This window comes from Schistocerca piceifrons, chromosome 5 (assembly GCF_021461385.2).
Source record: "Schistocerca piceifrons isolate TAMUIC-IGC-003096 chromosome 5, iqSchPice1.1, whole genome shotgun sequence".
NCBI lineage: Eukaryota > Metazoa > Arthropoda > Insecta > Orthoptera > Acrididae > Schistocerca > Schistocerca piceifrons.
In genome coordinates, this window is record NC_060142.1 from 38,239,235 (window position 1) to 38,266,729 (window position 27,495).

Here is a 27,495-nt window from a genome sequence, read left to right on the forward strand (position 1 = left end):
GTGTACAATAATGATGAACACCAGCATACATCCAGAAGAGAACTGACTTCCTGGATGGACAGTGCAGCTATTTGTAAAACACGGAATATTTCAGACTGCTGGTATTAATAAAAACATTGATATTTCAGAAAACAGTAACATTATGAACACAAAATATTTCAAGAACCTTCCAGAAATGATAAATACTAAATTACAAATAATGGCTCATGGTCAGTTTTGAACTGGAAACATGTAGCAGAGCAGCCAGTGGCACTAATCACTACATCACACTATTGCGTCACAGCTCAAAGCAGACCCTTCCCTGAAAGTTAGCATACTCTTCTTCTCTCAGTGTTAGAAGGGAGCATCAAACGAAAAATATAAATTTCCAGTAAAAAAAGTGAAGATGGCATCAGCAGCCTTAAGTTTGCAATCATATTCTAGATAGTGTGCTCAATGTTTGTTGGGTGGAAGTGTTATCAAGCTGTGCAAACAGCAGCACAAGAACAGTAGGAATTTGCTTCAGGCATAACAACATTTGATTCCTCATTTATAATTTATAAAATGATTTTAAATGAGGATCACACTATCTGTTATTCTTACCACATCCAACATTGGCAACCCATTTCCTTACTACACAGATCATATCCTTGTTACGGTTCTCATTCTGATACTGGTTTTGTGTACCCTTCTCTACTGTGGTGGACTTTGGTTCATTGGTAGGATGCTGGGAAAATGCAATTGATTTACAAAGAAGATTGCTTGTAAAAAGCTGAGTGCAAAATGAAAACTGTATGTCATCTCCCAGTTAGAGGAATCACAATGGCATGAAGCACTCTAGATGCTGCAACCAGAGCCTCTAAATATCATTCCATGGATTTGAAGAAAGCTTTGATACATTTCTAGGGTATGTTTCTTCTCTTGATTTGCATGCTATCAACAAGGCATCAATAGAGACTGCTGTGGGACTTTGGCAAACTGGTTCCTTACCAACCATCTTCCCAACATGTGAGATGAGAAGTCAGAGGAACATGTACACCAGAGAACAGTGGCACTAGCCATTATCTGAAGAAGGATTGCAATTCTTCATCACATGATGCCTAGTATTATTTCACTGAAGTATGTTACGTCTATTCAGTATGGCAGTCAATAATGCTGACTGCCGGTCATAGTCATAAAGGTAGTGCTGACATTCAGCACAGTAATAGTGGCTTTCACATGCTCATTTCTTTATGAGATGCTTTTGGTCTTTAACAATGGAAGTGGATGCAATACCATATATAGCACCAGTCTAGTTCCTATACAACAGCACCAAACCATCAATGCAGATAGGTTCACTTTTTTTGTAGTGGTCCAGCTTTGAGCCAACACTGGACAAATCTGCACATTTCACTGCAACCGTGGAGGCATGATGGTAATCCTCCCATGGTGCCAAATTGTGAAGTACAGCAGACAACCATCACAGCCGTCATAGCCGTCTTTGACCTGTGTGTTTAATTATTGTTTGAGTTAGACAGTTGCCAATTGCTACACCGCTGCACCATGTCGCATCTTTGCTTTGAAGTGGAAGGGAGTATTATTATCACTTGAAGACAAAGTAAACATCATTGATTCATTAAAAAAAAGGAGAACTGGTTGTAAGTTAGCTGATAAGTATGGTGTAGATACTTCTATGATAAGTGATATTAAGGAGAATACTGATTCAGTTTTGAAGTACATCTGCAAACTTGATAGTGAAGATGGCAGTAAACATTGAAAAGTGATGAAGAAATGAAGATTTGGAAAAGCTGTGTATTGTTGGTTTTTACAAAAATGATCAACTAATCAATCAATATCTGGTTCTTACAGTTCAATAGGTTATCTTCATCGAAGTGGCACTTATCTTGGAAGCTCCTTGTTCTTTGTGCTTGTAGTTAAAAATCATTCAGGTGAAAGAGGTGCACTACATTCTGTCTGCTTGCTGTTCCCTGTATTGTCTGTATGGCTGCTGTGTTTTCATCTGTTGTTGCTTATTCTTCTTCTGCAGGATGATATCATGTACATACAAAATCTTGGGTGTGCTTGTTGTATGTTGCTTCTGCTTCCTGGCAGCTATCAATATGCGAGTTTATTTCTGGAGCTTGCAAAAGTTAAGCTTCATTTGCCTTTGTCCTTTTTAGTTTAAACCTCTTCGTAACTTACATCAGACTTGCAACTTGACTGTTTGCTACTGTCCTTTTCAGTTTAAACCACTTGGTTATTTGCATCTGACTGATGACTTTATTGTCTGCAACTCGCCTGAAACACGTCATTTGCATTTGTTTGCCACTTTTTCCATTTTCCACACAATTCCTCAAAATATGAGTCGATATTTTGTCAACAAGTAACTCCTTTCTTGATGAATTTAAATGAACACTGTGGACTCTATGGAACATTCACTCCAAGCTGCTTATGTCTATAGTATCGACATTCTTGAAGCGAGTACATATTGCCGCAATACACTTGTTTGCAACAATAATTTTGCACTTCACACATGAGCAGGATGCTAAATCATGATGATGCATGATATTCACAACGAGTACATTTGTATGGGTTAAACTATTTAAATATTTCCTCAATTCTGTGCTGATGATTTATGTGAAGCCAAAACCAATTTTCTGTTCCAATAAAATATAACTAACTAATATAATGAAGTCTATGATCTATTAACATACCTATGGTTTTGATTTTCTTTAAAGGTAAAAGTGGCCTTATTTCATGAATATAAATCTTCACTCTTACCTATTCCTGTATTAGCACCTGTTATTACAGCAACTTTTCCTGTCAAATCTCTGCCATGTAAAATCTGTAAAGCAGTAGTCGAACCATCATATCGTTGACGAAAGTCATGTGGATGTTCCTTCTCTTCTGTTGCAAATGCCAGTCTTGGATCAGTATACGTTGTACGACGATTTACATGATCAACATAAAATATTTTTCCATCTTCAGACACACATTTTTCCCATCCAAATGGAAGATCTGCAATAAATTCATCTTAGTATTAGATCCCTCAATAATAATTCAATGAAACTGATAAGTGGAAATTCTTAGTTAAGTCAGATATACATTACCATAAACATTCTTTTTGCTAAGAGCAGCTTTCACTAAATAAATATGTAAAACAAATGGTGAAAAAACAATAGAACACTACAGATTTGTGTATAAATTGTAGATGTCTTCCCTGTTCTTTTCTCCCACTCATTATGTCTTTTATGCCCCAAGACCCACCCCAACAGGGAACTATACTTGTCCAAGTTGGGCTACTGTGTCTATAGGGGTGGGTTGGGAAGGAGGAGAGTGATAAAGGGGAGCGGGGTCACACATATTTGCTAGTTCTATAAAGGAGGACTGTGAAAGTTCAGGTTGCAGTTATCCTGTTATACAAGCTTGTTTGATGTTCATGCGAAATGCAATCCACCCTCACATAGACATTTACTTTTATTTTATGGTGTTATTACACTGCAAGTAGTGAAGTGACTGAATATCCAACACTGTTCCCTACTTAGGCCCATTAGTATACACAATGATACAATATGGAGTAAAAGGTTAGTTTCGAAGCATATCTGGAGCACCTGCCTTCTTGTATTTCATGAAATTCAAGGACAACCTGTGCTTCACGGTTTATCCAAGTCTGCGAGTAAGGAAGCATTTAACTTCATCACTCCTATGTTACTGAGGTGTTCCGTCCCTTAAATAACAAGTGGCCTGTTGGTTACTAAATAAGTAACCATTTCACCGTATCTAGTGCCAGTGTTGTGGTGATGAAAGTTGTAAACTTTCTGCACCATGAGTAGTTGCCTTTTGACATAAGGAGGCAGCTAACTAGGGAAAGGATTAAGAGCTCAAACTGTAGCCATCAATCACCAGCCTTTGCCATCCACAGTGTACAATGCTTAGTATTTGTACAGTTTCATCAATCATAAATAACAGAGACACAGCCAGGTGGGGCAAAATAAATGTTTCATGCCACTGCAACATCTGGCACCTGCTTGCTGGCTAAGTCCTATGCTGATACATACAAGGATGTTTAGTCTCCTTCCTTTAAAAATCTTACAGATGTGACAAAATGAGTTTCTCACCAAATCTGCGACTCCAGAACTTTGTCAACATGTTTCTGTCGACAATGGTGTCCCTCAAGTGCAAGTAAATAACTTGTAAGATTTTAACAATAAATTAGATTTGTGGACCATCTCTTTTAGAATCTAAGTTGGAACTGGCCCTTTCTGACCAGTCCTCTGTTATCCGAAGAGTCAACGATAACTGATGTGCTTAGTTAGCAGTTTGGAGGACATGGTTCAGAAATGGAAAATTACCCAGATATAATGATCAATATACCAAGTTTTTTCTTGTGGGTATTGTGCTCCTTATTGGAACAACAAGCACATTTGCACTTAAAATATTTCTCAGATGAAGAACACTTCTTATTTGGAAAAATTTGTATGAACTGGATCTTCAGAGTTCATGACAGACAGAAGAATAATCCAGCCAAGAAAGAGCACAGAAAGCTGTCACATATCCACACAAACTCTCATAAGCTTTGTCGCTGTTGTCAAAAAATTATGTGAGGTAACATTTGTGTAAGAAAGTTTCTGATATTTCAGATACCGCGCGCCGCGGAATTTCAATCCGCGCCAGACGTCATGGACGTCAACGACCCATAGAGGTCTCTGCACCATCGCGCCGTAAGCTGTGGTGGCGCGCGCCTCCTGGCCCGCTTTTAGTGTGAGGGCATCACAGTTAAACACATGGTCCCAGCGGCCAATAGTGGCACCTCTGATAGCGTACTTAAGCGCCAGCTTCTCACTCAGCCAGTCAGTCTAATCTCGCTTATGTCGGTTTACACCTCGCTTTGCACTAGACTGCTTACTTCCTAGTTTGTGTACAAGTGGATGTGTTTGTTTCCCTGTGACTCTGTTGTTCCGTCTTGTTGTATTCGTTCTGTCCTTCATTGGTCGTGTCCGTCCTCCTCTGTTGTGTTGTTGTTCGCAGACCTCTCCGCGGGTCCTGCCGTGCTTTCCGTCCTTGCTACCCCGCGACCATCCTGGTTGTAGTTACAACAATATTAGTACCTTCAATACACTTAGGTTATCAAGAGTTGAATGGAACTTCCTGAATCCCAACACTTGAAGCAGTTGATGGCTCTCCTTGTCTCAAGAACACAGGATCGATAATAATACATCATCTTGTTCATAAGTTGTCTTCACACAGCTCACTACAATATCTTACTGTAGAAAATTGGTATTGAATGTCTTCTGAATGTACAATAACATATTTTAGTGGACTATAATGAATGAGGTCTTTCTCTTGCACTGTATCACCAGCCACAGACAAATGGAATTCTTGTTTCCACATGCAGAAAGGGCAATTGTGTGGTTCTTTATTGGTGGAAATGAATGTATGGTTCATATAAATAAATGCAATTCAGTCTATTCAAGGCATCAACCACTCTGCAGCATCCTTGTGTTTTGGACAGGAAACATTGTGTATTAAACAATTGTTTCCATAGTTATAAAAGTGGTGATAAGAATTCATGAAATTTGCGGGTGTAAGTTGTTCTGTCCCTATACTTTATAATAAGAGACTTTACTGTTACAAATGATAAGCCAATGGAATTTTAGTCTAATTGGTTTCTTTGTTATCTACATAATGAGGTGAGTGTAATATACATTCCTGTGTAGGTTGGGGCCACAAATATACTTACCACATTGCCCTCTCATATGACCTTTTAGTTTGCTTGTTTTCTTAAAATTTAATTAAGGAATTATTATTTTGTAAAATTTTTTGACACTTTGTATATTTGTGCACTGTAATGGGTTTATATTTAATACTGTTATGTGTGTTGCGTATAGCACATCTGAAGATGTGCATTGTTTACTTTTGAAATCAATCAAGTGAATTAAATAGCATACATAAAACAGCACACCTGATTACCCAACACAGAATATTTATTAAATGATAAACATAACTTCAGCATACCTTAAACTACCGGAGATACTTTAATGAACTACACCAATGACAAATGACGCAGCAAGAGGAACATCGCAAACAACAAGAATGCCACTAGAGCTGTCCCTTCTAGCAAGTAGTATGCAACTAGTGTAACAAGTTTAGCCACACTGCTCTTGTCTATGAAAACAAAAGTAAAACAAAGGCTCATCCTAAAGAGCAAGTTGATTCAATATCACTGCCCAGACTTGCAGACACAATTTGAAATTTGTATTCATGGATCTTGGATCAGGAAAGTACATTTTGAACAAATACAAGAGCAGCTAGTACTTAACAAATATACATAAGTTAGGAGTTCCACAACTGTCTCTCACAAAACATGGTTTACTCTCACAAAATATGATTTATATGGCCTACCATAGCATGATGAAGTAGTTGTTTTTTCAGACATGGTAGCGAGGACAGTTTTTTTAAAATTAACTTGCTTTGTTGATTGTGCATGGGCACAAACAAACATGCATATGGGGTGAGGGGGTGCTTGCCTACCTGCTAATCTACTAACTGTCCTCTTCCTTACTTGTTACCTACTGCACATTTCACAACCAGTGACTCATCCGTGTGCTATGTGGGCCACGTGGGCAATGAGTGAAAGCATACGTCCTCGCCCGCCCTTACTTGCTTTCTTTGTTTCAGTTCAGTCAGTCAGTCAGTCAGTCAGACAGACAGATACACTCTACGCTGTTGCAGTGGCTGTGTGCTGCTTAATAGTCAGCTCCCAAGGAGATTAAAGGTACGTAAATATATGTAATCTGTCACACAAAAGCATGATTTTTCTGGTGATGTGTGGTTAGAAGTAGCGCCACAGGACCATAGAGCTGAGTTGCCTGGCTTGTGTGTGCATGTTTCTGGGATTGCTGTGAGCTGTTAAGATGACACCTAATATGGCAGCCATGTTGGCAGTGATATTGCTTGTTCGGTGAACACGTGTGGTAACTATTGTTTATTAGCCACTCTTTTGCATATGTTTGTCTCTGTCGCACATTTCATGGTGGCTTCCATGATTTAGTATGAAACTGATAGCAGAAACATTGCCAGAAAACGATGCTCATGTACAAGCTCCAAAGCCTCTGACACTGATAGTGCACTGTATCCTTATGAACTGGTGTCAAACTATACATACCAGTATATACATCCCTCTTTGATGTGTACAAGTTTAGGAAAGAAGAATTCAATTTATTGTAATTCAGGTTTCTTAGAGACTGACTTTGCCTCTCAACTGCTTGTTTACCTACATTTTATTCTGATTTTTGACTGAATAATGAGAATATTCATTATTTTGTTCTAGAAGACATGTGATTATGAAGATTGTTATATTTGTTGGCTGGTCAGCAGGCCATGTTTAAAATACCAAAAGAAAACTCAGAGACTGTAACAAAACTAAGCTTTAAGGCAACAGAAGTTATTGCCAAAAGAGGACAACCTTTATCTGATGGAGAATTCATCAAAGAATGTTTGGAAATCTTTGCATCAGCATTGTGTCCAGAATGGACATTATTAGTGAAAAATACAAGCTTGTCACATCAAACTATAGCACTCTGAGTTGATGACATAGCAAAAGATACTGAAATTTCACTCAAAACACAATTAAAGTAATGTGTGCTTTACAGCTTAGCGCTTGATGAAGTGCTGATGTTTCAGATGACAGTCTTTGTAAGAAGAGTGACAGAGAACTACACTGCAATCAAGGAATTATTTGACTTGCATTCAATGAAACGTAAGACAATGGGACACGACACATATGATGAAATAAGAAGTTGTTTGGAAAAGTTTGGCCTTCAAGGTGAAAATCTTTCTGGGCTAACAGATGGTGCGCCACTGATGACAAGGAGAACAAACAGATTTGTGGCTTTGATGAGTAATCACATGACACACACAATTGTAAAACACTATTACATTATTCACAAAGAACAGCTGTGTACCAAAGATCTTGATTTGAAGAATGTAATGAAAAAGGTATATTATCTGTCAATTTCATATACACAACAGGACTAAATCACAGACAATTTCAGACCTTTCTGTCAGAAGCAGGCCCAAGGCATGATATCATATGGCTCAACAGATCAGCAATGCTCACACAATTTTATTCTCTGTTGGGTGATAAAAAACCTTAATGAGACAGACAAAGGACAAAATTCCAGGTTTTTGGAGAATGAACAATGGTTGAATGATTTGGCTTTTTTAGCTGACATGACTACATACCCCACCAACCTAAATATAAAGCTCCAAGGTAATACGTGTAGAAATGTATGGACATGTTCAAGGATTTATTGAAATGCTTATCTCTTTCAAGAGAAAGGGAAAAGACAGTTGGGTCACTGGGAGATACTGGATTTCAACATGTATGTATCTTTGTTGCAAATAATAAGGAATGAGTCTGACAATAAATTCACAGATTTTAAAAAATCAAGAGCCCTATATAAAAATGTTTCAAAATCCTTCTGAGGTTAAGAATGAAGACATCATGTTACACATATAGACGAAGTTGACTGAACTTAAAGGTAACGAAACCCATAAGACAACATACCAGAGTTGCCTGCAGCCTGATGATTTTATATAAAAATGTATCAGACCTGATAATCATCCCAACCTATACAAGTTAGCACTTCAACAGGTGCCCGTACTTGGAAGTACATATATATGCAAGCAATTTTTTTGATGAATGACAAATGTAAAATCTAAAACAAGATCTTCAACGACACATGGCAATCTCAGCATAATTCTCAGAATTTTGGTATCAAATATATCTCCAAATAATGAAGAGCCATGGAAAAAAAGCTTTTTGCTCATTGAATATTCATTTTTTTCATTTGGGCACGCAAAAGGCTGTTTTTACTTGGCGTTTCTTCAACAAGCATCCAGTTTTTCATGATAGTGCGCCAGTGTGCAGTATAAAAGCAGAAGCTGCCTCTTCCTCTGTGACTTCTTCTGTTTCCACAGGATGTATGGTTTTGGTGGGGCAAAAAGCATGCCTAATCTACCATTCTAAGTACCCTGGGAACAGTATTATGGGAAAAAAAAAACGGGTACCCAGAACAGTAGACTAGGTGCGCTCTCCGCCCCATCGTAACAGTAAAAGCTATGGAAGTGGAAGGAGTCATGCAGGAAGAGGCAGCCACTGACACTGTACCACACTGGTGCACTATTTGGAAAAATTGGACACATATTGAAGAAGCACTGAGTGAAAACTGTCTTTTGCCCACCCTATAAAACACAAGCATTCTTGGGAAGTGTCAAAGACGATCTCGGTCTGCAGAAGGCTGCTGTATACCAGATTCTTTGTCAATGTTGAAAGATATATTGGACAGACAGTGTGCACCATCAAAGATCATTGACAAGAACACCAGAGGCACCCTCGACTGATGTAACCCAACGAGTCATTGGTCGCAGAGCACTGTTTGTCTTAGAACCACGCAATGGAGTACGAAAGAAAGCACCAGGATCTTACCGAGATTGCAGCTATAATCTTAACAATGCTTGGGAACCAATATTGAGTTTAATTAAGACAACTCTCAGGAAACAAAATGATCTGCCAACTGAGATAGCGTCTCCGCAGTCGCAGGTGTAGACCATGGAGGGAATGGTTCGTGGGGCGGGGGGGGGGGGGGGGGTGGAGGGGGGGAGGGATCGGTTGCAGCTCAGCTGCATGTCCTCGGGAGATAGCTCAGTTTTTCTCAAGTCACATTATCAGACAAGTCCTTCCACTCCTAGAGCCTTCAATGTACACCTTCCACCTATCTGCACTTTCCTCTGCATTTGACAGTAGAATTCCGCTTGCACACTCAATACTGATGCCTTGCCTTTCAATGTTACTGCAAGTTGTTTTGAATCAGTCCTGAATTTAAAGTAACAGGGATATTGTTGGGTTTGATGTGGAAAGCATGAAAAATTATTTGTGAATAATGAAACCCGTCTGTCCACATAATGATGAAACAAATTACTGGCTTTCGCCATTTATATTAAAATGAAACATTTACTTACATAAAACTTGCAGTGCCTCGCAAGTAACTATCATTTTCATATTGGGAGGGCTGTGTGCATATTTCTTTATCAGCTTTTGAAACAACTGCTACACATCTGATCTTCATTTTCAAATAAAAATATACAGTTTTCCTCAGTCTAAAAGTTGGTATGAACACCACAGTGTTTTACAAGGTATCATCCTGTAGGAGGTGGAATACCCTTTGCCAGTTATGGCAGATGGTGGGACCCAAATTTTAAAGTGTAATGTGGATTTGGTGACAATGTTCGTCTTTGCATTTTTCACATTAACAAATCATTGCCACTGCTGAAAGAAGCAACAAGTGATGGGTAAAAAGTCTCAGGAACAATTGGAAATGGAACACCAGACCTTTGGATTTGGATTGTGGCAGTTATTCACTGGGCCACTTCATCTGAGTTTATATTTTGTGAGTAAATATGCAATAGTATTCTCAGAATAAATGCTTCTTTATCTAACATACATAGCAACACAAAGTGTTTTCATCAGCTGAGTGCCTCTTCCATTTCCTCACAGCCTCCTATGACAGTACTGGAAATACTCACTGAGAGTATATGAGTCAGTAACGTCACTTCTGCTCTACTCAAATGGCCACCAACTCTGTTTGCACTGACTGGCCCCAGCTGTTGCCTCCTAAGGCAGTATTGGAGATAACCAGAGGGAGTGCACTAATTAGAAACTCTGAGTTACCTGCTGCTTATCCAGATCCGATGGCAAGTTCTAGCCAGCAGCCACAGACACTTCTACTGTTGCTCCTCTCATGAGCACCACATCAGTGTCATAACTGCAAACTGAGGTTCCATCCTGAGTGGCTGTGTGGACAAGGACATTTCAAAGGTATTCCAGGTGACAGGAGATAGAGTGATTTCTTTCTGTCTTTGTAATCTAATGTGTACTATGGCCACCAAAGGGCAGTATACTAGACGATTCAGACCTTTGGTAATCACAACAGCTTCTGTTAATTGCACTGTCCTCGTAAACATTAAACAAAATTTATACTCCGGGTGCATACTATCCCTGGAAATTCCAAAATCTTGGTCATCTTAATGAAATTACGCTCACAGTACTATATCCATGTTCATGCTGACGCCTTGGGAAATGCACAAGGGGCCACTGCTATCACTGAAAAACAAGGTCATCAGCTGAGCTGCCTGCCTAAATTATGACGACAATGAGATGCCACCAGCTGCTGGAAGCCCAGGAAACTGCACTCACCAGGAAAACAACACTGCCAAGGATATCATAAAATTCAAGGACACAGCTGACAGCGAGACGTCATAGAGTGTTAAACCAACACAGTGGAGGGACGTAGTGGCTTTGGCAACCTTACCCCATCTGCCTTGATGCTAGCTGGGACATTTCAGACCCTATTGCCACTATCAAAAGAGAGTACTGGTAAGTACCAGGAAATCTATGTTGTAATGGCAGAGGAAACAGTTCATCTAAGGAGAACACTGTCGTAGAATTTAATCAGTACCAAAAGCTCCAACTGTGACACATTACAATAAGCCACACCTTGCACAACACACTGTCATTACAATATGGAGCACAAACTGGACTCTTCACGTACTGGTATTTGTTTATTCTGTACTCATAATTTTGCTTGTAAGAACATTTCATGGCAGACTACATGATTCTAAGAGGTTATTTATAAATACCGTACACCAAGGATTATAAGTTGTGCTGTAGATACTGATTAGTAATAACGCCAGACTGTACCTCGGTGAAATTCATATTTGTGACTCAAATCCAAAGTGATCATGACAACAGATTGGACACTACACACAAGAATAGATATTATCTTTGGTTCTTGTTAGAAATGCTTTCCTGAAGTACAATCTTTGTCTTATAACACACTAGTATATAAACTGGGAGAAGCGTTCATGATGTAGCTGTATCAACTATCATTAAAAAAGCTACACAGAGTTACAGATACAAACATAAAAGTCTACATGCAGAGTAAACTAGACATGCATGTATTTTTATCATTCCTCATGCAGTATTCAGAATCATTAAATTCAGGTAAGGGGACATAACTATGACACATGTTCAGGCAAACAGGTGACCAAGGTGAAGAAAAATATGCACGTAGCAGAACAGTTGAAGACACAGAATCCTCCAATGTTTGTCAATAAGGTTGGGCATAATATTTTCTCTGTTGGTTTATCTGTATCCATTTTATGTTTATAGCATGTATTAGTTGTAAGAATGCTATTTATGGCTTAAGATTCACCAACAAGAATTTGACATTTCATTGGTCTCAGCAAAATTGACAATAAAACATGCAACTGAAGGTTCTTCTTATGCAGAAGTATATTCGTATTGTAACCACTGAAGAACTGGCTTAACAATTATCCATTACGAAGTATATTGTTTCTCAACGAGCAGCGAAGTAATCTCTGGTTGACAATGACACACACACACACACACACACACACACACACACACACACACACACACAAATGGTTAGAGCTTCAGAAGCAAATGACCAAATTATGGTTCAGGAGGGAAACATAAAATACAATAAAATAAAATAAAACAATACAGATTGAACTGAAATGAGAATTGTTGTTGTTGTTGTTGTTGTGGTCTTCAATCCTGAGACTGGTTTGATGCAGCTCTCCATGCTACTCTATCCTGTGCAAGCTGCTTCATCTCCCAGTACCTACTGCAACCCACATCCTTCTGAATCTGCTTAGTGTATTCATCTCTGGGTCTCCCCCTACGATTTTTACCCTCCACGCTGCCCTCCAATACTAAATTGGTGATCCCTTGATGCCTCAGAACATGTCCTACCAACCGATCCCTTCTTCTAGTCAAGTTGTGCCACAAACTCCTCTTTTCCCCAATCCTATTCAATACTTCCTCATTAGTTATGTGATCTACCCATCTAATCTTCAGCATTCTTCTGTAGCACCACATTTCGAAAGCTTCTATTCTCTTCTTGTCCAAACTATTTACCGTCCATGTTTCACTTCCATACATGGCTACACTCCATACAAATACTTTCAGAAATGACTTCCTGACACTTAAATCTATACTCGATGTTAACAAATTTCTCTTCTTCAGAAACGCTTTCCTTGCCATTGCCAGTCTACATTTTATATCCTCTCTACTTCGACCATCATCAGTTATTTTGCTCCCCAAATAGCAAAACTCCTTTACTACTTTAAGTGTCTCATTTCCTAATCTAATACCCTCAACATCACCCGACTTAATTCGACTACATTCCATTATCCTCGTTTTGTTTTTGTTGATGTTCATCTTATATCCTCCCTTCAAGACACCATCCATTCCGTTCAACTGCTCTTCCAAGTCCTCTGACAGAATTACAATGTCATCGGCAAACCTCAAAGTTTTTATTTCTTCTCCATGGATTTTAATACCTACCCCAAATTTTTCTTTTGTTTCCTTTACTGCTTGCTCAATATACAGATTGAATAACATCAAGGAGAGGCTACAACCCTGTCTTACTCCCTTCCCAACCACTGTTTCCCTTTCATGTCCCTCGACTCTTATAACTGCCATCTGGTTTCTGTACAAATTGTAAATAGCCTTTCGCTCCCTGTATTTTACCCCTGCCACCTTTAGAATTTGAAAGAGAGTATTCCAGTCAACATTGTCAAAAGCTTTCTCTAAGTCTACAAATGCTAGAAATGTAGGTTTGCCTTTCCTTAATCTTTCTTCTAAGATAAGTCGTAAGGTCAGTATTGCCTCACGTGTTCCAGTATTTCTACGGAATCCAAACTTATCTTCCCCGAGGTCGGCTTCTACTAGTTTTTCCATTCACCTGTAAAGAATTCGTGTTAGTATTTTGCAGCTGTGGCTTATTAAAGTGATTGTTCGGTAATTTTCACATCTGTCAACACCTGCTTTCTTTGGGATTGGAATTATTATATTCTTCTTGAAGTCTGAGGGTATTTCGCCTGTTTCATACATCTTGCTCACCAGATGGTAGAGTTTTGTCAGGACTGGCTCTCCCAAGGCCGTCAGTAGTTCCAATGGAATGTTGTCTACTCCGGGGGCCTCGTTTCGACTCAGGGCTTTCAGTGCTCTGTCAAACTCTTCACGCAGTATCGTATCTCCCATTTCATCTTCATCTACATCCTCTTCCATTTCCATAATATTGTCCTCAAGTGCATCACCCTTGTATAGACCCTCTATATACTCCTTCCACCTTTCTGCTTTCCCTTCTTTGCTTAGAATTGGGTTTCCATCTGAGCTCTTGATGTTCATACAAGTGGTTCTCTTATCTCCAAAAGTCTTTTTAATTTTCCTGTAGGCAGTATCTATCTTACCCCTAGTGAGATACGCCTCTACATCCTTACATTTGTCCTCTAGCCATCCCTGCTTAGCCATTTTGCACTTCCTGTCGATCTCATTTTTGAGACGTTTGTATTCCTTTTTGCCTGCTTCATTTACTGCATTTTTATATTTTCTCCTTTCATCAATTAAATTCAATATTTCTTCTGTTACCCAAGGATTTCTACTAGCCCTCATCTTTTTACCTATTCGATCCTCTGCTGCCTTCACTACTTCATCCCTCAAAGCTACCCATTCTTCTTCTACTGTATTTCTTTCCCCCATTCCTGTCAATTGTTCCCTTATTCTCTCCCTGAAACTCTGTACAACCTCTGGTTCTTTCAGTTTATCCAGGTCCCATCTCCTTAAGTTCCCACCTTTTTGCAGTTTCTTCAGTTTTAATCTACAGGTCATAACCAATAGATTGTGGTCAGAGTCCACATCTGCCCCTGGAAATGTCTTACAATTTAAAACCTGGTTCCTAAATCTCTGTCTTACCATTATATAATCTATCTGATACCTTTTAGTGTCTCCAGGGTTCTTCCATGTATACAACCTTCTATCATGATTCTTAAACCAAGTGTTAGCTATGATTAAGTTGTGCTCTGTGCAAAATTCTACCAGGCGGCTTCCTCTTTCATTTCTTAGCCCCAATCCATATTCACCTACTACGTTTCCTTCTCTCCCTTTTCCTACACTCGAATTCCAGTCACCAATGACTATTAAATTTTCATCTCCCTTCACTACCTGAATAATTTCTTTTATTTCATCAAACATTTCTTCAATTTCTTCGTCATCTGCAGAGCTAGTTGGCATATAAACTTGTACTACTGTAGTAGGCGTGGGCTTCGTATCTATCTTGGCCACAATAATGCGTTCACTATGCTGTTTGTAGTAGCTTACCCGCATTCCTATTTTCCTATTCATTATTAAACCTACTCCTGCATTACCCCTATTTGACTTTGTGTTTATAACCCTGTAGTCACCTGACCAGAAGTCTTGTTCCTCCTGCCACCGAACTTCACTAATTCCCACTATATCTAACTTTAACCTATCCATTTCCCTTTTTAAATTTTGTAACCTACCTGGCCGATTAAGGGATCTGACATTCCACTCTCCGATCCGTATAACGCCAGTTTTCTTTCTGCTGATAACGACATCCTCTTGAGTAGTCCCCGCCCGGAGATCCGAATGGGGGACTATTTTACCTCCCGAATATTTTACCCAACAGGACGCCATCATCATTTAATCATACAGTAAAGCTGCATGCCCTCGGGAAAACGTACGGCCGTAGTTTCCCCTTGCTTTCAGCCGTTCGCAGTACCAGCACAGCAAGGCCGTTTTGGTTATTGTTACAAGGCCAGATCAGTCAATCATCCAGACTGTTGCCCTTGCAACTACTGAAAAGGCTGCTGCCCCTCTTCTGGAACCACACGTTTGTCTGGCCTCTCAACAGATACCCCTCCGTTGTGGTTGTACCTACGGTACAGCTATCTGTATCGCTGAGGCACGCAAGCCTCCCCACCAACGGCAAGGTCCATGGTTCAAATAAATGGCACACAGTTGCCAATTTGATGCACGTCTTGATACCTTTTGCATGTTTCCGACAACACAGCAAACTGCTTTGATCAAATTTCATAGTTTGTTGATACACCTGATACAGAAGTCAGCCATCAGCCTCTGCTGGTGAAGCACCAGGACACTAGCAAGTTTAATATTTAGCTTTCCTGTTGTGTTCACAGTTTAATTTTTAAATACTTTTATATTTTTATGTGCCTGCATAGTTTCATTCATAGATTCATGTAATTGAGAGGTGTTGTATTGTGTTTCAATAATGGTAATGTGTATATTCGTGCAGTCTGCAGCACAGTAGTCATTTGTTTGTTCCTTCTGGATAGCCAATAACCATTCGCCACAACATAGTCAGCTACCAGCCTCCATTGGTGAACCTTCAGGAGGCTCGCAAGGCAGATATTTAAGCTTTTTCTGTTTGTTTCACTGTTTAAATCTTAAGTTAGTAGGATGGATAGTGTTGTGTACATAGTTACACGTAGTCAGCGTGTACACAACTTTTCCACTAGAGCGTGCCCCGCTAAGCACAACAGTGCAGGCGCAGCACTCATCCGTCTCCGCACTATGAGGTGGCGTTGCCATAGACACGGACCAAATTCTGCTTCCGCCGATCCGCGTATTAATATGTAACGCAGCCAATGAGATTGCTGCTAACGTAGAACCTTTTCTCCTCACGGATCACACTCGCGCAGTGATAAATGAACGCGCAAGGTATTATAATGAGTGTACAGACCTCCAATTAGTCAGTCTGCATTTGTCTGCACCAGTCTGTACCAGTCTGCATTAGTCTGTACGAGTTCTACATTTGTCTGTACCAGTCTGTAGTCAAGTTTCAGTCTGCACCTAATAAGATTACCATATTCCTGTACATAGCCTTGAAGATAAATGTATAGACACTTTTGTCAAGTATCAGAGATATATGTGAGAATAAGATTAACATACTAATACCAAAGGAACTTCAGATTGTCAATTGTTAATAGCATCCAGAACCAAGTTAAGTAATTTTCATGCTAGTTATTATTTTAATAAATGTTTGTGAAAATTAATCAAGTTCTGTTTAAAGTTGGTCACCATCAATCTGCTACTCTAAGCATGCAAGTGGCATTTCTATCGTCTGATCTAACGGCAGAAGATAAACACGACACGATAAGACCACGAGACATATTGCTGACGCCTACTTCGTTAGAGCGACAAGTCAAATAATCTGATGGTGTGTGTACTGAGGGTCTTACAGTACGCACACCACAGATAGTGTGTGTGCATGCTGTAGGCGGGTGCAGGAGGAGCTGGACGCAGTATGTGAATGCAGCTGGAGACGCTTATGGCAATGGTCAGCCACCTGCAGGCTGCTGCCTCTGGGTATAGTGGTAGCAGAGCATCTGGCACATTGCATGGGACAACTCAGGTGTCACTTGTTTCGCTCACGTGCTCTGCTACCAAGGCACCTTGCAGTGTACCCATTGCAAGGGGTTCATGCTCACCACATGATGAGTTGCAGATTGTAACATATTCATGGTGATTATGGTGGATAGTCAATGTGGAGGCTGGCTGTCTGGCCTCACCCATTCACTCAGTGAGCGGACAAGTGGCCATTCCTTCGGCAGGCTCTGGCTCCGAGTAGGCACAAGGTGGAGGGCTCACTAGTTATCAGAAGCTTGAATGTTAGGTGCATTAAGAAGCCCTTAAGGAAAATAGGGTCCTGGGCTGGCACTCAGTATGTCTGCCGGGGGCCTCATAAGAGATTTGGAGGGGCCCTGCCTGCAGCAATCGAGCGTGCAGGGCGCAATTGTCTGTAAGTTGCAGTTCGTGTTGGCACCAATGACATCTGTCACTTGGGCTCCAAAGCTATCCTCAGTTCGTACAGGCATCTAGTAGAAGGGGTGCAGACTGGTGGCCTCCCATGTAGGGTGCAAGTAGAGCTCACAACTTGCAGCATCATTCCTAAAGCTGATAGGGGTCCTTTGGTTTGGAGCCAAGTGACGGGTCTCAACCAAAGCCTCCAGTGATTCCATGATGATCTTTGCTGCAGATGTGTAGACTCATATTATGTGGTGAGGGATTATAGTATACCCCCTGATAGATTAGGAGTACACTACACAAAGGAAGCAGCTACTTGGTTAGCAGAGTACTTGTGGAGTGCACATGGTTTTTTTTTAGGCTAGGTGGTAGTTTGAGTGCCTCTGATGAAAGCTCACCAGTCAGTTTACAGAGAGTGAAATCAGACTTCTTATAAGGAAGGTAAACTTCAACTGTCAAAATTTTAACAGCAAATTGTTAAAGTATTCATAATAAAGTTCTTGAAGTTACTGCTCATATTATTCTAGGAACACTAAGTGGAAAGCTCCAAATTATTTAGTAACGCATAGAGTGTACATCAAAAAGACAGATTAGATGCCATAGGAGGGGGAGCATTCATTGCTGTTGAAATAATATTCTCTCTATCAAGATCGAAATTGACTCCGAGTGTGAAGTCATGTGGACGCAAGTAGCAGGCCTAGGTAAACTCAAGTTAATCAATTGGTTTCACCACCCACCTGATTCTTATGTGACACTTGTAGAATCATTCAAGGGAAGTCTACACTCAATAGTGCAGAAATACCTAGATCACGCAGTACTAGCTGGAGGTGACTTTTAATCTACGTAGTATAGGCTGGCATGTCTCTGGATTCACTGCAGTGTACAGACAGATAGTGTTGTGAAGTACTTTTGAACATGTTTCCTGAAAACTACCTTGAACAACTATTTTGACAACCCACACACAATGGAAATACTCACATAAAAAAAAGTTTTGCATCACCCCGGTTCCCAGAACTCATGAAGATAGATGTTGACTATGGATATTGTATCACAGACACAGTCCCTTTGACTGTTCAGAGATGTCACTAAACCCACCCAAAGTTGTAAACAACCATGCATGAGCAGTGCCTCTTAGATGGAGGGGGTCCGACGGCCGATCAGTTCCAGTCATTTCACCAGGAAGGAGGTACATGCCTCGTGTTGTCTGTAGTCCAATCATGCCTAGACAGTCAATACCATGGTTTGATAACATCAGCATTGTTATTTTGTGCCAGGAAGGGCTATCAACAAGGGAAGTGTCCAGGCATCTTGGAGTGAACCAAAGTGATGATGTTTGGACATGGAGGAGATACAGAGAGACAGGCACTCTCCATAACAACCTCACACAGGCCGCCCAAGAGCTACTATTGCAGTGGATGACTGCTGCCTACAGATTGTGGCTCAGAGGAATCCTGACAGCAACACCACCATGTTGAACAATGCTTTTCAAGCAGCCACAGGACATCGTGTTACAACTCAAACTGTGTGCAATATGCTGCATGATGTGCCAACTTCACTTCCGACGTCCATGGTGAGGTCGATCTTTGAAACCATGACACCATGCAGCAAGGTACAGATGGGCCCAACAACATGCTGAATGGACCACAAAGGATTGTCATCACGTTCTCTTCACCGATGACTGTCGCATATGCCTTCAACCAGACAATCATCAGAGACGTGTTGGGAGGCAACCCGGTCTAGCTGAACGCCTTAGACACACTGTCTAGTGAGTGCAGGAAAATGGAGGCTCCCTGCTGTTTTGGGGTGGCATTATGTGGGGCCAACGTATGCCACTGGTGGTCATGTAAGGCGCTGTATGGCTGTACGATATGTGAATGCCATCCTCTGACTGGCAGCATATTGGCGAGGCATTTGTCTTTATGGACAACAATTCGCACCCCTATCAAGCACATCTTGTGAATGACTTCCTGCAGGATAATGACATCACTCGAATAGAATGGCCAGCATGTTCTCCAGACATGAACCCTATCGAAAATGCCTGGGATAGATTGAAAAGGGCTGTTTATGGGCGATGTGACTCACCAACCATTCTGAGGGATTTACACTGAACTGCTGTTGAGGAGAGGGACAATCTGGACCAACAGTACCTTGATGAACTTGTGGATAGTAAACCACGATGCATACAGGCATGCATCAATGCCAGCGGACGTGCTACTGGGTATTATAGGTACCGGTGTGTACAGCAATCTGGACCACCACCTCTGGTGGTAGAACATACCATGTGTGGTTTTCATGAGCAATAAAAAGGACGGAAATAATGTCTATGTTGATCTCTATTCTGATTTCCTGTACAGGTTCCAGAGCTCTTGGAACTGAGGTGATGCAAAACTTTTTTTGATGTGCGTATTTTAGACCCAGTAGCTACAAACAATCCAGACCTTATCGACAAGGATTGGTGATCATGCTATCATAGTGACGACAGTTAATAAAGTTCATAAATCCATCAAGAAGGCTACCTGAGTATTTATGCAAGGAAAAGCAGATAAGCAGTTGTTAGCATCCCACTTAGACATCACTTACTTCCCGTGCGATGGATGTTGAGGAAGTTCGAACTGTCGCACTTTGGAGGTGTACACGCAAAGTAAATGTATTAAGGGTGGGATAGACCCTCCATGGTTTAATGATCGAACTCATAAAATGCTAAAGAAACAGAAACCATTGCACTCTTGGTTCAAGAAAGAATGTGGAAACGTTGACAGGCAAAAGCATGTAGAAATTTCTGTGTCCAAAAGACAATGTATGTGGGAATTATACAACAGCTTCCACTATCATACCTTAGCAAACATCTTGCTGAGAAAATTCTGGTCATACATAAAATCACTAAGCAGACTGAAGGCTTACATCCAGTCACTTGTTGACCAGTCTGAAGGCAGATGACAGCAAAAGGAAAACTGACATTTTAAATTCTGTGCTTAATCATTCACACAGGAGAATCATACCAATAAACCATTGTCTGACTGTCACACGGACTTCTGCATGAAGGACATAGAAATAGGCATCCCTGGCACAGGGAAGTAACTGAAAGACCTCAAAACAAATAAGTTGCCAGATTCAGATGGAATCCCAATTAGCTTTTGTAGAGAGTACTCTGTGACACTGACCCCCTTACTTAGTGTTCATTTATTGCAAATCTCTCAGACCTTAAGAGTTGTGAGAACTTGTTTAGTAGCGAAGATGAACAAGTGCTCAAAGTTCTTAAGGCATTTTAAAGCCCATGTTTACTAAAGCTTTTTGCTTTGGATGATTGAGCCTATTATACCTCTGAATACTGACTATTCCTCCTGGGGTACCCTGTAAGCCATGAAATGGTATGCTGCACTGGGTACTTGGTGCACCTAAATAATTTTCCCAGCTTATAATTATGTTCAAACATTGTGTGTGTTGAGAGAGCAGAAAGTATTTATTTTCCTTTTGCATATACCTAAATTTCTCTACTTTCACCATAATGGTAATGCACACTCACTGACTGCAACATCCATCATATGTGAATTACATCTCCTTCGGATTCTTCCAATAAACCCTAATTCAGCATCTGCCCCTCCCCATGGCTACACTTATGTAGATATTCCCCTTCAAAAGACTCAGGACAGATACTACCCAATACCTGACAAATGTCACTGATTTTCAGAGACACATGTCAATTGCATAAACTAAAAATGTGGGGCTTTATGTTTGTTTACATGTAATACATTACACTTATTTGTTGTTGAGGGTCGGCAACTACCGTAACCTTTGTGCCAAGCACCGATGAAATTGGGACCTTCTTGCATCTTGTAACACATTCATAATGATATATTGTCATACATAACTGCATCATCCATAAACAGCCGCAGATAGCTATATATCTACTTGCCTAATCCTTTATATAAATGGTGAACTAATCACAAAAAATGGTTCAAATGGCTCTGAGCACAATGGGACTCAACAGCTGAGGTCATCAGTCCCCTAGAACTTAGAACTACTTAAACCTAACTAACCTAAGGACATCACAAACATCTATGCCCGAGGCAGGATTCGAACTTGCGACCGTAGCGGTCACGCGGTTCCAGACTGAAGCGCCTAGAACCGCTCGGCCACACCGGCCGGCAACTAATCACACTGGGGTACAATGGACACTAAGAATGTAATCAGAACTGTTAATCAATTTATTGTCACATGTTTTCACTTGCTTATTGTTAATTGCAGATTATGGAAAACAAGTCTTATCACAGTATTTCAGTCATACACACCATGGAAACAAAATGAATTATTTTGTATAAAGATGTTCATTTAGTACAACACATTATTTCACAAGAGCAATAAATAGTTAAGAGTTTCAGAAGCTGCAACAACATGACAACATATAGCATGATGGAAACATTGTGCATTTCTGAAACATTGTAATGATTCGCTTTTGGCAGTGGTGAAGTAGCTAAGTATGAAGCATAATTCTGAAGAGTTGAGAAACACTTTAAACCATGCAAACACTTAAGGAATACAAGAAGTAATAACTGAAGTAACACTCGGAACGAAATCCGTCCTTGGTACCTACGAAAAAGAAATATCTCCAATTTCTGATTCCAAGCAATAAAGTACTGTCAAGAATGTGCAGAAAAATCAATACAACAATTTCAGGCTATTACGATTAAAAAGATAAGCATTAAGAATATTACATAAGCAGAAGATGACAGATCATAATGGAATACCTGTATGTCTTACACAAAAATGTGGAAGAGTAAGAACTGAAAAAACTGCAGTAAGCATAGTGTAAGTGAAGAGAGCAATAAAGAAAATGACATTCTTTCTTGACTAACACAATATAAGACTACTGTAACATATTTTTCCACAACATGATGAAAACAGACACACTAACCTCCTGACACAACTTTCTTCTTTCCTGTCCTTGGGTGTGTCCATTGCGTTCCTTTTGTTGCATGGCTGCATGAAAAAATTATATTACAAAAACAATCCAAACACAAAAAAGCAACAATATATTAAGTGCACAATATTTATCATGTACGTAAGAATGAAGACAGAAGATTTATTTTGTTTTCAACCAGACATGTTCCACCCATTTGTGTTAAGCATTATCAGGAAAGTAGATTGCTAATAAAATGAGTTAATACCATATTCTGCGTGTGTCAGGCATGCTGTATTTGCAGTCTTTCTCTGAAATGATGTCTCTGAGATTATTCTTGGAAATTACATTTCAGCCATACCTCAAGGGTAAAGCTGTTGGTGGATTCTACCAGAAAACTGAAGTCAGCCACAGAATTTCAAATGAGAAGTTACAAAAACCTTACATTCATTAAACTGAGCTCTCAAAACTGAACACTTCTTTGTAACACTTTATGATCTGTTACACCAATTTGATGCCACCAAAGTTGTTCTTCAATTTGAAAAGTTCAAAAACACACAAAGGAAGTAACAGGATTTTGCAAGGTAAAGGACATAAGACAGACCTTTACCTTTCCAATGTCAGAGAGAGGGGTCAAAGATCTTGCATATTGAGAGAACAAGAACTGAATTTCCATTTCTCAATATTTTATTTAACTAATTAATTTAATTATTTATTGTGGAGAGAATATGGGTGGAATATCTTATATACACATCAAAGACACCAACTGTCATCAGTGTTCTTCTGTGAGAGAAGAGTGAAACACCAAACATTTGGGTAGCATGCTGGTTTTAACAGCTACAGAGACAATACTGTTCTATTAGTTTCAGACTTCACAGAAGTTGCCATGCATATCTTACTGGACAAGTACCCCGGAAAAAAGGATAACACAAAAAAATGGCTTAGCACAGCCTAGAGATTGTTTCCAGAATTAATCTTTTGAATGATGTCTCAGCACAGTTTTAATTTGCAGAAAGTTTAAAAACGCCATGTACTTTGCTACTGAGTAAAACGTTCATTCAAAAAACAATCACTGCCCAGGGGGTAATTCTTTTATTACTGATAATATTAATCCAGCAAAGTATGCAGCAGAGCATCTAAGAAGCCTAGAAAGTAAAAGAGAGGTACTTGCAGGACAAGCTGTAAAAGCAGGTCACAACTCGTTCCTGGATAGTTCAGTCAGTAAGTCATGAAAGGCACAGTTCTGGGTTCAAGTACCAGTCTGACACAATTTTAATCTGCCAGGAGATTTCAATACATTGCACACACTGCTGCAGAGGAAATACTTTGGTGTATATGAAGGGGTCAAATAATTAGGAGCTCAACCGTATTTAGAAAAAGCGAAGAACACTTCAAAACACTTATTCAACAATACTTAAAAGTTATAATGTTTCTACTGAATTGGCCTCATATCACACATATTTTCATTTTGCATCTTCAAACATTGATTACTTCATTCCATAAAGCTGTTTTGATCATCCAGCAATGGGACTAAGACTCCAAATTTTTTTCCAGTATTGAGAATTCTATTCAATGGTGACAATTTACTAATATCTTCCCAGTTACAGCTGAATAAATTACAAAAAGAGCACTTTCATTTTCTTTTTATTAGCACATATATTTAGCTTTTAGCAAGGATGAGAATATACACAGTAAGAGATGGAAATATTTATTTATTCATCCATGTATTATCTGATAATGATATAGAATTTGTCATCATAAAACAATGAAAATAACTAGCTGAAATGCACACAGACAGAATATATCTGGATGAGGACACGACAGGTAGACGACCATAGTGCTTCTGAATGAACGATCTTGGCATTTGGCTGAACTGATTTAAAAAACCACAGAAAACCTACATCAGAATGACCACACAGAGTAAATTCCATTCTCTCAAACATGAGGTCAGAGTCTTAATGACCCCACTGCCTCTAGTTGGTCTGTTATACAGCGTTCTTTTGTTTATACACAATTTGAACAAGATAATTCAAAACACACACACACACACACACACACACACACACACACAGAGAGAGAGCCAGGAAGGTATTTAGGCAGGTGGAATGATGTTGGGATTGTGTCAAGAGCAATGGGTAGAACGAGAAAAAGGTGGGAAGCAACTGGAATCACTCAATAGAGGAAAGTCCACTGGACCTGACGGGATACCAATTCGATTCTACACAGAGTACGCGAAAGAACTTGCCCCCCTTCTAACAGCCATGTACCGCAAGTCTCTAGAGGAACGGAGAGTTCCAAATGATTGGAAAAAAGCACAGATAGTCCCAGTCTTCAAGAAGGGTCGTCGAGCAGATGCGCAAAACTATAGACCTATATCTCTTACGTCGATCTCTTGTAGAATTTTAGAACATGTTTTTTGCTCGCGTATCATGTCATTTCTGGAAACCCAGAATCTACTATGTAGGAATCAACATGGATTCCGGAAACAGCGATCGTGTGAGACCCAACTCGCCTTATTTGTTCATGAGACCCAGAAAATATTAGATACAGGCTCCCAGGTAGATGCTATTTTTCTTGACTTCCGGAAGGCGTTCGATACAGTTCCGCACTGTCGCCTGATAAACAAAGTAAGAGCCTACGGAATATCAGACCAGCTGTGTGGCTGGATTGAAGAGTTTTTAGCAAACAGAACACAGCATGTTGTTATCAATGGAGAGACGTCTACAGACGTTAAAGTAACCTCTGGCGTGCCACAGGGGAGTGTTATGGGACCATTGCTTTTCACAATATATATAAATGACTTAGTAGATAGTGTCGGAAGTTCCATGCGGCTTTTCGCGAATGATGCTGTAGTATACAGAGAAGTTGCAGCATTAGAAAATTGTAGCGAAATGCAGGAAGATCTGCAGCGGATAGGCACTTGGTGCAGGGAGTGGCAACTGACCCTTAACATAGACAAATGTAATGTATTGCGAATACATAGAAAGAAGGATCCTTTATTGTATGATTATATGATAGCGGAACAAACACTGGTAGCAGTTACTTCTGTAAAATATCTGGGAGTATGCGTGCGGAACGATTTGAAGTGGAATGATCATATAAAATTAATTGTTGGTAAGGCGGGTACCAGGTTGAGATTCATTGGGAGAGTGCTTAGAAAATGTAGTCCATCAACAAAGGAGGTGGCTTACAAAACACTCGTTCGACCTATACTTGAGTATTGCTCATCAGTGTGGGATCCGTACCAGATCGGTCTGACGGAGGAGATAGAGAAGATCCAAAGAAGAGCAGCGCGTTTCGTCACAGGGTTATTTGGTAACCGTGATAGCGTTATGGAGATGTTTAATAAACTCAAGTGGCAGACTCTGCAAGAGAGGCGCTCTGCATCGCGGTGTAGCTTGCTCGCCAGGTTTCGAGAGGGTGCGCTTCTGGATGAGGTATCGAATATATTGCTTCCCCCTACTTATACCTCCCGAGGAGATCACGAATGTAAAATTAGAGAGATTAGAGCGCGCACGGAGGCTTTCAGACAGTCGTTCTTCCCGCGAACCATACGCGACTGGAACAGGAAAGGGAGGTAATGACAGTGGCACGTAAAGTGCCCTCCGCCACACACCGTTGGGTGGCTTGCGGAGTATCAATGTAGATGTAGATGTAGAAGCAGGAAGAGGAGTTGGGGATGGGTAGCTAGCAGCTCTGAGAGAGGCAGCAGATGTGCTGGCAAGGAATGTGGGAGAGAGGGGCGACAGGTGCATGAGCTAGACATTTGATACACAGTATCAGAACTGGTGTGGTGCATCATACAATGAACATGATTTGGAGGTGTGGATTGGGATGAGGAGACAGTACAGAGAAGGGGAAAGTGTAGGATAGCAGGTGTGAGGCCAGTGGGTTTATGGAGACTACGGTCAGGAGGATTATGGCAGCTGCAAAAATATTCTCTATCTGTCTCTCTCTCTCAGCATAATATCAGGTCCCATTTCAGTATGGCCTCGCCACCTTTGACGATATCAGTGCAGTTGCTGCTATCACAGGATGCCACTGCTGCCACTTCAAGCCAAGCCCATCATCAACCAGCTGACATCCCACTGGTGCATCAACAGCTAGCGAGCACCACCAGTCCGTCACTTTCAGTTGAGCCTATCAGCTTCTGCCAGCGCCCCACCCGCCTGTCGCGTGATGCAACCACCCCTCCGCAGCCATCCTTGTTGCTGCACTGGTGTCGTGTAGGGACCTGAAGCGACGCTTTTCCTCTGGTGTGCCTGATGCTGTTTGCAGGTTCAAATGAGTCTCTAGCCACTGTCACTACCACCATGTTTCCAGCTGCAGGCAGCCTTGCTGCTCCAGGCTTCTTTGTAGCCATCCCTGTCACTGCAACAGTGTCAAGTTGGGTGCACGTGGAAACGCCTTTTTGTCCATTGCTCCTAGACACCACTGGCAGGTTACGAGCTGTTGGCCACCACTGCCACCGCCAGCCTTCTCGACATTAATGTCACTTTTTCTGCGTCACTTCCTTCTCCCTTTCCTATGTTGTCACCTCTGCCATATCACTCTTGGTCGAGTCATCGTACCCATGTACTATCCTTTTCCGGTGGCATTTGGTGGGGTATTCTTGGAAGCTGCAATGTAAAACCCTGGGCCACACCTGGTTGTGTATCCATCACAGCATCCAGACAGCCAGTTTCCCTTCCTAAACGATGAGCACCCTGCCTGTCTGTTTAATTCCAGATCCCCAAACATGACAGCCTTTCGAGTTGTCCACATCAATGCCATACTGGATGTCTAGCCAGCATTGGCGTGTCTTGGGTTGCCACCATTGATTAAGCATTGACCCCTCATTGGTCGCCAAAGCACGCTGAAGGTGCTTCTGCCCCACTGATCACATGGCATCTTCTCCCACTGGCAGCCCCTTCACCTTCGAGATGGC

At 40.7% G+C, this 27,495-nt stretch overlaps 1 protein-coding gene across 1 annotated transcript in view; it reads right to left on the reverse strand.

Moving 5' to 3' along the window:
- LOC124798238 (WW domain-containing oxidoreductase) overlaps positions 1 to 27,495 on the reverse strand; it is a 153,851-nt gene that overhangs the window by 108,501 nt on the left and 17,855 nt on the right. Inside the window, exons 2-3 of the mRNA XM_047261552.1 lie at positions 22,584 to 22,648; positions 2,740 to 2,976 (exon numbers count right to left, since the gene is read on the reverse strand). Coding sequence (XP_047117508.1) covers positions 2,740 to 2,976; positions 22,584 to 22,648 — 302 coding nt within the window. The remainder of the gene's footprint in view (positions 1 to 2,739; positions 2,977 to 22,583; positions 22,649 to 27,495) is intronic.